The sequence below is a fragment of the Streptopelia decaocto genome (assembly GCF_964273445.1).
Source record: "Streptopelia decaocto genome assembly, chromosome: 3".
Taxonomy (NCBI): domain Eukaryota; kingdom Metazoa; phylum Chordata; class Aves; order Columbiformes; family Columbidae; genus Streptopelia; species Streptopelia decaocto.
The window spans coordinates 25842717-25857706 of record NC_138656.1 but is presented as its reverse complement, the minus strand read 5'-3'; the positions used below and the strand labels follow the sequence as shown (position 1 = coordinate 25857706).

The window sequence follows — 14990 nt, the reverse complement described above, 5'->3', positions numbered from 1 at the left end:
CCAGGAGAGATGTTATTTCAGTGCTATGTCTTATTGCACAAAATGTTGTCCACTGCACGGCAAGCAGAGAGAGTTGTGCGATGGATAATTGCCTTCCTCCTTCCCTCTTACACACTCACCCTTCCCCTGCCAGGGCAGCTGCAAAGCAACAACCAGGCCTGCTTAAGGGAAATCCCAGTTACCAGCTGCTCTCCAGGTTACTGCAATAGCACACAGACAGGCCAGGAAAGACCCACGGCAAAAACCTCCTAGTAGTGCAGAAAAAAGTAGCACCTTGTCCTCGCTGAAGAAACCTCTGGCATCCCAGGATCTCAAACAGCAACAGAGCAGCATCCACAGCACCGTACTAGCAAAATGCTTTAAAAAAAAAAAATATATATATATATATATATTTAATCATTATTATTTTTCACACTTGCCTTCCTCCTGGGCAGGTCCCTCAGGGTCACGCACCATGCTGCTGGCAGACGCTAGAGGATGCCCGAGGGCACCCGGGCAGCAGCGGATCAGGTTTGGCTGCATTGGGTTGTTTTGGGTCAGGGCAGAGCCTCCTCATCCTTCTCCTGGGGCTGCTCCTTTCCCACCTGTGGCGTTAGCACCCACACCCTCACACACTTGCGGGTTAGTTTGGCATTGTTGCTTGAGGTTGCCTGAGACTAGTTTTGCATTGCCATAGCAGATGGTGAGCCAGCACGGGACTTTCTCAATAGCTCTGAACCTCTGCGGGGCAAGGGGAAGAGCAGGAGGTGATACTTCCAAGTGTGTAAAACCCCCAAAGTGCTGGAAAGAGCAAAAGCCCAGCATCCATGCTTGCTTGAAGGGGCTGTGTGGTGTAGGGAGGGAGGCCACCACTGAAGGAGAGGTTTCACACCCCTCTTTTCTGCCTGCTACAGCATGGAAGTGGAGCTGGGCTGCATGTCCCTGGTCAGACCCCGAGGACCTCGGGAGTCCCTCCCTTGCTGCTGGGTCAAATTCCTCCCGGTGTAAGCTCCCGGGTCTCCTTGGGCAGCCCTGCTCCCCTCCCCGGCGCAGTGATTATCCAGTAAGCTGCTCATGTCAGCGATTTTTTAAATAAAAGCATCTCTAGATTTCAGGCTGGAGTTTATTTATTGAGTTTCTCTGAACTTTTCCTTTCTCCTTCCCTCCTGCCAAGGCCCAGAGATGGTACAAGCCCTGGAAGTAAATAGAAAATGACATGCTTAGGTTTTTTAGGTCACTGTAAACTACACGCTTCTCTGCTTCCAGAACACATAAGCCACAGAGTGTCATCTTGGGTCAACACAGAAGGATAAGGACTAGAAAGGTGTAGATATGAATAAATCAGGATCAAGTATATTTTTGTATTCAAGCAGCCTTTTTTAATCTCTGAACCCTCTTCCTTTTTCCCCAAAGGATCCATATTCTTTTGGCAACAAAGATCTTTTTATGTCGAGGTTTTCGCATTCTGCCCATCCGCCTATCATAAGAAAGCACAAATCTACTAAATAGTAAAACGAGGGATTATTTCCACTCATCTGTTGACAGACATTTCTCCAAATTGGATCAAATGATTAAAGGTATTAGAATGACGTCTTGCAGATCCAGATCAAATCATTTGAAACCTTGAGACCGTTTCTCCTTCTCTTGGAAGGAACCACCAGAAATAGTTGTAGGTGCTAATTGCCCATTATTCTCACTAATGTGAAATTGTTAATTGGGATCTTTGAATATTTTACTTGCTTGAATCCTAACCGGGGGAGCTCAAGATGGAAGGACCGTGCCGTGGCTCGCTTCCCACCGTGCCATTCGGGGTCTCTTCCGACGCTTGAATGGGTTCTTCCTCGAGTCGCTTACGCTGAGAAGAGGGGTCCAGGCTGTGAAATCTTCCAACATCTCACATTACGAAGATGGCACTTCTGAAAGTCAAATTCAATCAGAAGAAACGGGTAAAACTAGCGCAGGGACTATGGCTCATGAACTGGTTTTCAGTGCTTGCTGGAATCCTTGTTTTTAGCATGGGGTTGTTCCTCAAAGTGGAACTCCGGAAGCGAAGCGAAGTGATGGACAATTCCGAAAGCCACTTTGTGCCCAATTCTTTGATATTGATGGGTATATTATCCTGCGCCTTCAATGGTTTTGCTGGCAAAATTTGTTACGATTCTCTGGATCCCACTAAATTTGCCAAGTGGAAGCCTTTGCTGAAACCTTACCTGGCACTATGTTTCCTGTTTAACATCCTCCTTTTCTTCGTCGCGCTGATTTGCTTCCTCATGCGGGGCTCGCTGGACAGCACGCTGGCCCAGGGGCTCAAGAACGGCATGAAGTTCTACCGGGACACAGACACCCCCGGGAGATGCTTCATGAAGAAGACCATCGATATGCTCCAAATTGAGTTCAAATGCTGTGGGAACAACGGCTTCAAAGACTGGTTTGAAATTCAGTGGATCAGCAACAGATATCTGGACTTCAGCTCCAAAGAAGTGAAAGAGTAAGTGACTTAGTGGGATTTGTATCACGTAGTAACATTATTTGATCAGTATTGTACTAAAGAAATATACGTTCCAACAGGCATTGACTGGAGGGGGTTTTGTATAAAACTTTTTTTTCCCCTCAACTCTTGCTTAATAAGCATCTCAAATGATCAGCTAGATTGCTTCCTCCCCTGACAAATTCCTCTGACATTATCCAGAACATAAAAAATAAAGCGCAAAAATACAATTCTCACTCTTTCTCTGTGTGAGGTAAACACACTTAATATTTTTTATTGTCTTTTACCTCTTTATAAACCCATTACATTGAGCCACACATAATTATTCCCCAAATCAACGGGAAAGTATCAGAACTTCACTATTCCTAAAGCAGATTTCAATGTTCCTAAAAAAAACCACCCCTGGATATATACTGATGATACCACTTTTAAAAATCCGCTTAAGACATTGGCAATTAATCAGTCTCACGGAAACAAATAGAAACAATAGCGCTTTACCAATAAAATTGGTAATTAAATTAAAACCTTAAGATTTAGACTTTTATTTTTATATTCACTCAATGGATTGCTTCACTGCTGTGACAATATTGAACCGTCAACACCCGTTGATGTTCCTAGCTTTACATAGTGTCCCTTCTACCCAAATGCATTTTATGTTATCTCCTCTATAAAAATACACTCAGTATATAAACTTGTGCCTAATTTTTTGAAACTTCACATAAAACAGCACTAGTCTCTTCTATATTCTTCAGGTTAGATTGTTGGCAAGAAACACCTTGACTCTGATGTCAGTGCCCAAAGAGGCAGTAATCTCAAAATCAGGTTAGGCACAATAAGCGCAAGTGAAAAATAAACATGAGAAGAAATGAACTTTTGAAATTAAAAAATGAGCATTGAGCATAAATACCCACAACCTTTTAAAAAAATAAGCATTGGGGGAAGAGATTGCTATTCGGAGCTCTTTGGGAACTTAATTCGTTAGCATTCATACTCTGTGGTTGCACAAAAGGTCTTGTAAACTGGAAGCAATCTGTCTTTTAAATACATTGCCTACGTTAAAAATGTCTGAAGTAATTTTGAAAAAAGCCTTGTGTATCTCTTGGGATCCCTGCCTGACTGTGTAAATGGTATTTCACTTGTGTGTCTCTCCGCCTATTGTTTTGACTTGTTGGGTGGTCTGGTTGTTTTTGCAATTTTGAACTAGGACTTCCTAGTGAAAACTGTTACAGGCTTAAGCTATTGCACTGTGGGTTTATAACAAATACATTCACTATTTAATAATGAAGTATTTGCATGGTGAAGGTATGCCCATGAGTATAAATAACTACTTGAAAACTTAATAAGTTCACCTTGCCAGCATTATGTGGAGATTTGAGAGCTGTAACTTAATCCAGCAGCAGTGGAAGGGCAAAGCACAGAAGGAAAACAAGGTTATATTGTCCTTAATAAATGATGTCTTCTTTGGGACTGAGACTCAGAGCAATTTCTTGGTATCTCTGAGGCAGGAAATAGGGCATTAAAAATCCACAAATGGATGTTAATGAGTGAATTCAAGGTCTGAACTACGCAGCGGTGCACAATCTCTGCTCACATTCCTTGTGGGTTATTCTGGCTCTTTTGAAGAAAAGTTCTCATTAATCCCAGGCAAGGTGGGAGCCTGTCCCCCACAATGTGATTTTTATGTTATTTGTAGAGGGGAGGCCTAATCCAGTCTCTTTGAAACTGGTGAAGTATTTACACATCAATGGGAATTAGACCCAACTCAGAGCACGCTTTACGTATAGATATAAAACTTGAACTGCATTTGGCATTTAGATATATTTAGGTCATGACCGCAAAGTGGAGTTTTGCTTCACCAGGCTGTTCCATCCCCTCTCTGTGACATAACTTTAAAATATCTACATAAAAAGCTACAAGACACTCTCAGGTTTGGGGTTTTTTTACCTTTCTAGATCACTGGGACTCTCAGTTCTATCATATTCTAAGCCACATGGCATTTGTTAAGAGTTGCAGTTCTCTTAGTATGGTTGTCTTCTGTGGTGACAGTGAACTATTTGCCTTCTAAGTATCTCTCATCTAAACATCTCATAAGGCACTAGGTTAAATGGCTGTTTATAGAGAGGAACCACAGTCTCAAATGGACAATAGTTGGGGAGCTCCTGCCAAGATTTGAGAAAATTTTAGACACACTGTTGCTGAAACACATTTCATGTTTTAAATACTGGCTACAATACAAGCCAAGAATAAATGCATAACCCCTTCCTGGAGCTATTCTCATCCAAGAGAAGCTATTAGGTTTGCTGGATCAGTGGTCTAGCTGGATGCGACGGGTCCTAAGGCTGTTGTGGGTCCTTTTCAAGCTCTGGTCACCTCCAGCATCTCCCTTCCACCCTAACCATGCTGTGATCACTCTTTTCTGACTACCCCCCCTTGAAATTTTTCTCTGCCATTTACTTTTCCTAAAAATCAGTTTATTTGAAGAAGTGACCCTAGAGGGCGCGTTTCCATCATGAAGAGTTAATTATAGACTCAGCATAGCCTTGACATAGAAAAGGGTCTCAGAGAGGAAAAACACCCAGGACAAGCACCACTACAGAAGCAGAAGATGCAGAGCAATGACATGGCCAGGAGACACAGTGTAAAATCCACATTGCCTTTGCTTTCCTTTCTCATGCATGTTTGCTCCAGTTTATCTTTGTGTGTGTGTGTCTTTCATGCTTCCTTCTGCCCTTGCCCCATAGTCGGATCAAAAGCAACGTGGACGGGAGGTACCTGGTGGACGGTGTCCCCTTCAGCTGCTGTAACCCCAGCTCCCCGAGACCTTGCATCCAGTACCAGGTCACCAACAACTCGGCTCACTACAGCTACGACTACCAGACGGAGGAGCTCAACCTCTGGCGCCGCGGCTGCCGGGAAGCCCTCCTGCACTACTACAGCAGCATGATGAGCTCCATGGGCGCCGTCGTCCTCCTCGTCTGGCTTTTCGAGGTAACCCTCTCCTACCAGCTCTGGAGAGGCAGAGCGTTTGCAGCACGTACTTCTGAGTTGAATAGCAGAGCTATTGAAAATAAATCACCGGCTGTGGTTCTTTGGCTGAGAAAACATCTAATAGTGAACGCCTGCGTAAGGCCTGAAAGGTCCCAGGCTGGACACACAGCTGTGAAGTGTGGGCTGGGGGTTACATTGCAGACATCCCCTTCAGAGTAGTCCTGCCACAGCCTCAAGTATCCCCACAGCAAGAGGGACAAAAGGACAACTTTGTGCCCACTGCAGGGTGCTGAGCAGGGAAGAGCGTGGGAGGGCTCATCTGTCTAGATACATTAATTTTACCTGTGTCACCATTAGTGGGGAATGAAAAGTATGCAAGGCAGCACGTGAGAAAGAGATGGCAGTAATTTGTGGGACAAAAAGTGCAATTAGGGGGTTGATGAGCTGATGAAAATAAGACGTAGAGCCATTTGCAGTGTCCAGCTTCAGGGCAGCATTTGGTTTAAGGTCCTTCATCAGCTCCATCAGTGGTTTTGGTCACAAGAAGTGGCTTAGGTGAAGCAGATGGATTAATTTTATTTTATTCTGCTTCCCAAAACCACCCCGTGTATACAAACAGGTGCAGATACTGCCCAGTGTAGATGTTTATGGGCACCATATCCCAAAGTGCAGCTTTGCTGCTAAAATACTGTTCACCCAGTGCAAGGAAAACATGTCCTCCTGCCTCTGGGAGATGGCCCATTTTCTGGTCAGGGTGTTTGATCAATACTAATAGCCAGGGAGCGTGGGCTGGCAGCGGCACGAGGGCCGGCACATGGAGGCGCGGGCTGGGGAGGACGGTAAATGGGGAGGGTGCAACACAACATGCCGAAAACCCTTTCTAACCCTTGAAACGGCTGCTGTGAATGGCACTGCCTCTTTGGAATGATTTCAGCCAGCTTTCTAAAAATTCAGATGCACAAAAGTTTTTTAAAAAGGTGCATTAGATTTCTATACACGCACTGGGCTACACCGTTCCAGGAATGAAGATGATTTTTGGAAAATAAGTACCTATCCAAGTAATCTGTGAAATGAGAGGGGTGGAAACTATCATAAAGGAACTTCATGTTGTTTTATTTTAAAAATAACTACTCCACATGGCTGAGAAATTTACTACCTCCTTGTATACTGTTATTCTGGTAAGAAAAGAGAAGCTCATGCCTCAGCCCAGCTTCAAGTGAAGAGTTCTTCAAGAGAGGGGAATTTCAGCTGTATATGAAAATCAGAAAGAAATTCAAAAACTCAGGGGGAAAATGCACAGAAATACTAATGCCAGCTATCATTACTTGGAACCTGTAACATACCTCTGCTGACTTGTAGGACAGTGATATGTTAGCAGTGATAAAAATGCAGTATTTTATTTCTAACTCTTCAAATACACCCCAATATTTTTTTCAACCTGTGCCATAATGAGAAATACGATCCTCTCTTTTTCCTTTGTCTTTTTTAAAATATAAGGTGAGATTTCTTTCAGGCAATCAGAGGGCTCTTGGGGCAAAAATTTAAAGAAATATCGTAATTATGGGTTATATTAATTATCCCCCCTACTTGCCTGACATTCTACCATAGAGAGTCCAAATCTGGGTCTTAAACTCCTTTTGCTTTTAAAGCAGGAGACAGACATTAATTTAGTCCCCCTTGAAATATAATCACTTTCTTTAAATTGCAGTCAGGGTAGGAAACAGTTTTATACCGAGGAGGAGTGCAGCAGAGGTCCCAACTCCTGGCCAAGGTAAGACATCAGCCTGACCAGGGTGCGACTGCTCATTTTCCCTTGGACCGGCTTGCTGAGGAGTTACAGAAAAGTGCAAAAACAAAGGAGCGCCCTGGTTTGCTTTGCACCTGGAGACGGTGTGAACTCAACCCAGCAGCAAGGCCACAGCACCTCCCCAGCAAAGCCCTTCTGGGGGCTGCTGGAGGACTCTTCCAGCTGGGTTGGTGGTATTGAGGTGTGGGGAGGGGGACAGAGCACGGAGGGAAACACTAATCGCAGCTTTGAGCTGTAGAAAAATATAACGTGCCAAATGGGTGTAGGCACCTCAGGGTAGGTCATTTAGGTTTAACGTTTCTATATTAGGTGCAAGGAAGAATGAACCTATTTTGAAGTATCAAAACTTCTATCTGAAGAAAAAGTAGCACATCATATATTCTGGAAATATATTATTATCCACATGCTGCTTTTACTAGCAAAAGCTGTAGGCTTCCCATGAGTGACAAGCGGTCATGAGTGTGACAAAAAAAGATCACACCCTGCTCTAGCTAAGCCGCCTCAGGCTAAACCCTGGCAAACAGATGGGCTTTGCTGCAGAAGGTCAAGCAGAGCAAGCCTGGTTGTCTTCTTGACCTGCCTCAGCCAGCAAAGAGGAACTGGGGGGTTCGAGGGTGCCCTGAATAGAGCATTTCAAAAGGGAGGGAGAGGAGCAGCCAGTTCCTGAGATGCTCCAGGAACTTCACCTGTATGAACAGGTGGCTCTCAATAGGTCACGGCTACTGCAATGATCATAACCCCGAGATTCATGCCACATGTGGTGCCACAGACGGAGCCCAGCACTGAGCTCCAAGAGATGGGAACCCAGGAGAGTGATAAGACATGAGCAGGAGGTGCATTGCACATTGTGCACTGGAGAATAAACTCTCTGATGCATTGAAAACTAGGAATGAACTCATAATGATCTCCAAAAGGACCCCACAGGCAGCGGGAACCCTCCAGAAGGACACAGTTTGCTCTGCTGGCACACATCGATGGGCTGAGCATGCTGTGGTGCAGGGGGATGCACCAGCTCCACTGGCCCATACCCAGGCCTGGAGAAGCACTGCAGCATTGTTCCTCCTGCCACTTTAAAGTTGCTGTCAAATGACATTTTCATGACAGATTGTCCATTTGCCAGGGGACATCATCACTCAGTGAGGCCACACTAGCATTGGGACCCTGATGTCCAGGCCTTTTCTGCTGGATTGTGATTAAGCACAGGGCTATAACTCAGAGTTGAGGACTGGTTGAGGTTGGAAGGGACTCTGGAGGTCATCTTGTACACAACTGCCTGGTCAAACCAGGCCAGCTCCAATGTCTAGACAGCTTTTGAATATCTCCAAGGAGGGAGACTCCAATACTTCTGTGGACAACCTGTGCCAGTGCTCAGTCACCCTGACTGAAAAAGTGTTTCCTGACATTCAAACAGAAGCTCCTGCATTTCAGTTTGTGCCCCTGGCCTCTTGTCCTGACACTGGACACCGCTGGCTCCATCTTCTTTGCACCCTCCTTTCAGGAATTTGTAAATATTTATGAGATTCCCCCTTGAGCCTTCTCCAGGCTGAACGTTCCCAGCTCTCTCAGCCTCTTCACACAGGAGAGGTGCTCCAGTCCTTTCATCATCTCAGTGGTCCTTTGTTGGACTTCCTCCAGTATGCCCACATGTCTCTTGTACCAAAGAGCCCAGAACTGGACACAGCTGTGGCCCTACCAGTGCAGAGTAGAGGGGAAGGCAAATGGGGAGGGTCAACCTGCTGGCAATACTTTGTCCAATGCAGCCCAGGATGTCATGCATCTTCTTTGCTGCAAGTGCACATCATTGTTTCACATTCAACTTGGTGTCCATGAGGACTCCAAGGCCCTTTATCTCCAAGCTGCTTACAGCCAGTCACCCCCAGCATATAGGGGTGCATGGGCTTGTTCCTTCCCTGGTGGGTAGCGTTCCTTCCCAGTACTTCAGCAAAATTGGTGGTCCAAGGCCCTGTGCTATCATATAAGGGACAAACTAATTTGCCAGATAGATGTCTCCATCTCACTGGACTCTCTTCCCGCCCAGCAGAGAAAGCAGGCTCGGGTCAGCAGAGATGACAAGTACCCAAACATTTTGCACTGCTTTTAGGAAATCTTGGGAAATCTCAGGAAATCCCAGGCACCCAAAATCTTTCTGAGTAAGATTTTTAAGAAAATGAAGTCTTAAACTGAGATAAAATGTCACAGAATCTCACCCAAAGGCAGGTCAGCTGCTTCCTTCAACACAAGCACCTTCCTTTTTGAAAGTACAACCATATTTAGTGACTTAGAGACATACAGAAAGACTGTAAGTGCAGCTAATTTTGCTGTCAAACAGTGGGACTTAGTAAGTTAGCCAGAAAAAAAAGCTCCTGCTGACACACAGTGAGGTAGCACAAGTAGAGAGCAATGTGGAAGCCATCTTCTGCGCTCAGTCCTGTTAATCTTTACTTGCAACAGGCATTAATATGAAAGATATTAGTCCCATGACTGAAAGCAGTGAATCTGGGGCTTGGATGTCAAAGAAAGATGTCAAAGGCTTTACATCCCAAGACTAGTGTGATGTGATTTGTGACTTCTTGTGACCTTTATAGAATAGTGTTTCAACTGATTTAAGTCATCATAGTATTGAGTAGATTCACAACAATGTGAGACTATTTCCAGATTCAGGGCCATTAGAACCTTCTTTGAGGACCAAAGTGTTGAAAGTCATGCATTCCTATGTCAAACGGGATGAAAATTTGCCGCTGGGTATGGAAATATTTGATGAAGCTTGTTTTTCTGACCGATGTTTTTCCCTTTCTGGTATTGAGTGAAAGCAGAGAAACATAAACATCTGAAAATGTTGAGGGCAACCAATGGTTACCCTTAAGTCTTTCATGCTTTTGGAGACACTGATCATCCACAAGCAGGATGACCAGGGTAGATAGCCTAAGGAATGGTCCACAGAAGCACATGCTTAAGCAGTCCCATGAGTCCAAAAGCCAGATGTGAATTTTTGCAATTGACCACGCTATGTGGCTGAGTCCCAACTTCAAATCTGTCCAGCTACCCAATGCCATAATCCTGCATGACAGTTCACAAGCTTCCTCCATCTCTATTTCAAAAGCCTCAAGAGAGAGCAGCACCTTGCAGGTCCAGGGCAGCTCTCTATGGGCCTCAGCTGTACCACCAGCAACACACAGGGATGCTGACCTCTTTAACTGTTAGGGAAGACCAGAGGTCATCGTTTCCTTGGGAATTTGGGTAGCATAACAAAGGCATCATACCTTCCCTTACAGAACAAATCCTATGAGGTCGTTAACAACAATAAGTGGCCTCAATCCTAGCTTTACCTAGCACTAAATTAGTCTTTTGCTTCCCTATCCTGACCGCCTGCTCTATCATCTCATCAAGCTGGCTCTTCTGGGCTCTGCCTTTTCTTTTTCTCTCTATTTCACAGTCAAACAGTTTTCTTCATGAGCACCACAGCGGTGGAAGTCAGATTGTTCTGAGTGGTGTCAGAAGGCAGGAGACCAGCTAAAAGCATTCTTTTTCTCTGGAGGCAGGTTTGGGGCGTTGCCAGTGTCAGGGGTGTTACAACAGCATAGTACAGTAGAAAGAGGCTCAGTCAGGGCTGCTGGGACTGGTAAATATTGTATCAGAAATAAAAATTCATTTAATACTGAAGCAGTGAGAGATGCTGATCACCTACTGCCTTGGTTTTCTTATTTGCACATACCTATATAAAAGCAAAACCAGAATTTCAAGTAGATGAGCTGATGGTTCAAATCCTAATGCTGTTCTGTTCTGCACAGATGCTGATTCATTAATATATCCTTTATCAGATTAAGATACTTCATAAACATATTACGGTCAATGTGAAGTAAATATATTTAGAGTTAAAATTAAGTGGATGGTGGCAGAGGAGGTTGTTGCAGATACGAACAGCTTTACGTACATCTACTGCACAGAGACAGAAGCTTCATTAAAATCTGTCAGGAGGCACCTACCCTGTGACAGGGTATGTGGAAAGACCTTTGTGCACATGGCCACACAAAGCTGCAGTTTCACAGCGGCTGGCACTTGCTTCCTTCATAAATTGATGCATCTGCTCCTGGCTTATCAGCTGTCACTCCCACCTCCCATGCCACTCATTGATTTCAGATCTCCACCCTCTCCTTTCCAGCTTGTGAGGGGCCATTTTCCTCCTGCCAGTTCCTCCCCACCCCTCTTGGCCATCCAAAGGGGAAGGCTGCTCAGGATCTACACTTGCTGCAGGATTCCCGCAGCCCTCAAGCTGTATAAGCTTTTTGGTGCCTTTGGCATTTTACCCAAGCCACCAGCCCATGCTGCTGATAGCAGAGGATGGCGAAGATGCAAACAAGGGCATAAAGGTTTGCCTGACGCTCTCTGTCTTTTCCGTTGCATGGTGCAGATGTCCGTGATGGTTGGCTTGCGTCTTCTGCACACCTCTCTGGAAAGCATTGCAAATCCTGAAGACCCCGAGTGTGAAAGTGAAGGCTGGATCCTGGAGAACAACCTGAAGGACACTTTGAAGTCCGCGCTGGAGAGTTTGAAAAAGATTGGTAAGTTCAACCAGGTGGAATCAGGCGCTGAAGGGGCCGAAGGAGAGGAAGGTGGGAAGACACCAGCCATCACAACGGTCAGTTGAGCTTCTAATTGATGTGGACTTTTTATCAAAGAGGACTAATACCCCTGAGAATTATGAATATCTATGTTTTAAAAAGCTATGTATCAACCATCAGAATACACATTTCTACCATGCTTTTTTTTATATAGGGGAGTAAACAACGTAGTGCACCTTGGGACAATACATTTATCCACAATGTGAGCACACCATACTCATAACTTCTGGGGGAAACAACCTCCCTAGGACTTGCAATATTCACATGTTCCCCTATCAGGGACAGTTAGTTTAAAAAACAAAACAAAACAACCCCCAACCTTCTGGCACCACACAGTGATCCATTCCATCTTATTTTGAAATCAAAAGTGGAATTTGAAAAGTTAGTATTTTTTGCTCAAGTGGTTTTAACCTCATACTTTGAGTACTTCAACTTTTAAAGGCAAACAGATCGATTTTCTGGTGAGTAACATGCTGGAAGTCAAAGGATGAAGGATTCCCTGAATTGTATATAATTTAGTATACAGGTACGGTGACAAACCTCTCATATAATGTAATTTTTGTTAATGTGCTAAGCAATGGTATTTTCTGCTGTATTCTTAAGATGTACATAGAACAAACCACAAACTTGTGAGAATTTATGTACTAAGCAAAAAATGTAATTTAATGAAACAACACAAGTATCATGAAAACAACACTAAGGTGAGATTTATGGGTTTTGTTTCTCAGGGTGTTTTTTTTTCAGCCACTTTATCCTGAGTGAGTGTATTGTAGACTTATGCTTCACCTTGTATTGAAACAAGCAGAAGCTTAGAAGAGTCCTCTTGTAGCGGATGGAATCAATGCTATGAGCATGTGCCAGTTTTGGTTATTCTGGACATTTTTAAAAGTCTGTAATCTCATAGCTTGCTCCAGAATGTTCAAGCCCAACTATTTTTAAAACAAGGAAAAAACAAACAAACAAACAAACAAGGCTACTTCGAACTAACACTTTAAATGTTTTCCAGGGTACCAGGAAATGGGTACCATTCATCCACAAGTACTTCAAGCCTCAAATTTGAGGCCAGGGGAAAGTAAGTTTAAATCAGTCCCCAGGGTGCAAATTTTTGCAGCTTTCACTTTTCTTCCTCAATGATAGGATACCCTTCATTATACCTGTAAAGTCAAAGGGAAGGCACCTTTTGCATATGCTGCATCTCTCCACACATACTCTCATAGCTGGAGGACTCTGTTCCAAGACACTAAGTTGAGAAAAGACACGGAAAGGGTTTGCTGTGGTGCGTGGCCTCTTGTAAGGGAACAGAGCATCATCGTGAGTTTATCTGCAGCTGCCAGATAAATTCAGCTAAAGGGAAAGAAACCAGAGGGAGTGAGCCCCAAAGCCCCTGCACAAACTATTGCAGACGTCTCAGCCTCTCAGCTATGAGTCAGGCACCATGTTGATTTTTAACTCAGCTGTGCAAAACCTCTGCTTCTCCACAATGTAGCTGGGAGAGTCTTCTCAGCAGGTCCCTTCCACCCGGCTGGTGGTCGGTCTTCCAACGAAGCCATGTTTGCAGCTGCCTAATCATTGCACAGCCCATTGTTTTTCATTCTTAATCACTTGTGCGCTTGCCCCAGCAGCACTCAGCTCCTCTGGCTCTTGTGCAAACGAATAAGCAACTCCTTCTAGGATGGACAGACCAGTTTGTAGCGGGACAGGTAGGGACATGTCCGTACCACAAGCTGTAGTCTACATCTTGGTGGCCAGGCTGTTTCAGGCCATCTGAACGCAAGGCTGGATTTTGACAGGTATTTGTGGCATCCTTTCACTTTTTCAAAGCTGGCCAAAGCTTTTACCTTTAGTTACAATAACGAATTAAAAAGTTAACTCTGTTCTCTCGTGCGTAAGACTGACTAGAGCAAGGGCAACTACTGTAAAAGCCAACTTGCCATTCACCACAGCCTATCGTCTCTTGCTTTGCTGGGGGACACTCCGGGTGGCAGAACTGCACAAACCAGAGCAACTCCTTCCTTCTCAGTGAGACATCACTACGACTGGCTGCTCCTCTCAGCTGGTCCGTGAGAGAAGAACAGGATTGTGGATGGCACATATTGATCAGAGAAGCGGTTTTTGGAGGAGTCACGTATGGATAAGGAGCTTCATTACAAGGATTAATTACAGTTTTTCCTTGTGAGGCTTCAGTGTGCTGTGACCTATACCAGTCACTTGACTAGACATCTGTTATTTCAAAGAGATGTAGATTTATTACTGCCCTAGAATTCTGGCTTAGGCCACTGCTTTAGACAGGACTCTCCAATTATTTGTGGTTTCTTTTTTTTTCTGCCTATTGCTAGAGTGGCATAAGAAATTGTCAAATTATTCTTTCAACACCACATTGGAGAAGCCAGTTCCCAGTGCAAGGGTCTCATGGTATTAGACAGGTGAAGAGACCATCTGAGACAGGTTTATGGAAAACAGTACTGGAATTGGGGTTTTGTACAAATAAGAACAAATAGTGTATACGTTGAAGCTGTCTGAAATAAAGCCTCTTGGTTAATGAAGATCTTTGTAATATCTTATGATTACTACAGGATTGTAATATGACTGCTTTGTAAAATATTACATGTAATATATCATTCGTCCAATCTTATATACTTTCTTGTGACATTGCAAATGCTGTTCTAGAAGAAGATATCTCTGCTGCCTGCAAATGTAAATTTAGGTATTAAAAATTACATTGCAAGTAAAGACCTCTTTAAAGAACACGTTTAAATATATGCCAGTTAATACGGATTTCTTTAATTTGCATTGCTGCTGACTTTTTGCTTCTGAATTCATTTTTTGAATCCGTTTTATGCGTTCCTATAGGTGGGAAGCTTTCCCCCCTTCTATGTAATGCTCTGACAGGCGGCAAACCTTCCTCTTCTCATGTGCATAGCTAAGCTCAAGCTGTGCAACAGACTCTGAAATCACTTGCCTCTTACTAGAAACAGAGTTTCCTGGACCATTTTAGTAGTATCCTCTTGGAGTATATAGGAATTAAAACAGCTTCACAGGCCTTAACTTCTAGGCGTGCTCAACAACTGAAACCACTGGCATCCTCAGGATCTTTGACGATAAGCTAAAC

The 14990-nt window shown here is 44.1% G+C and overlaps 1 protein-coding gene across 1 annotated transcript; it reads left to right on the top strand.

The window, feature by feature from the left end:
- Positions 1 to 1886: 1886 nt before the first annotated feature.
- Positions 1887 to 11907, top strand: PRPH2 (peripherin 2; the record flags this gene model as incomplete). The annotated part of the gene is made up of 3 exons (XM_082048457.1): positions 1887 to 2467; positions 5209 to 5455; positions 11671 to 11907. 3 exons carry the CDS (start codon positions 1887 to 1889, stop codon positions 11905 to 11907), a joined length of 1065 nt encoding a protein of 354 aa, XP_081904583.1.
- Positions 11908 to 14990: the final 3083 nt, after the last annotated feature.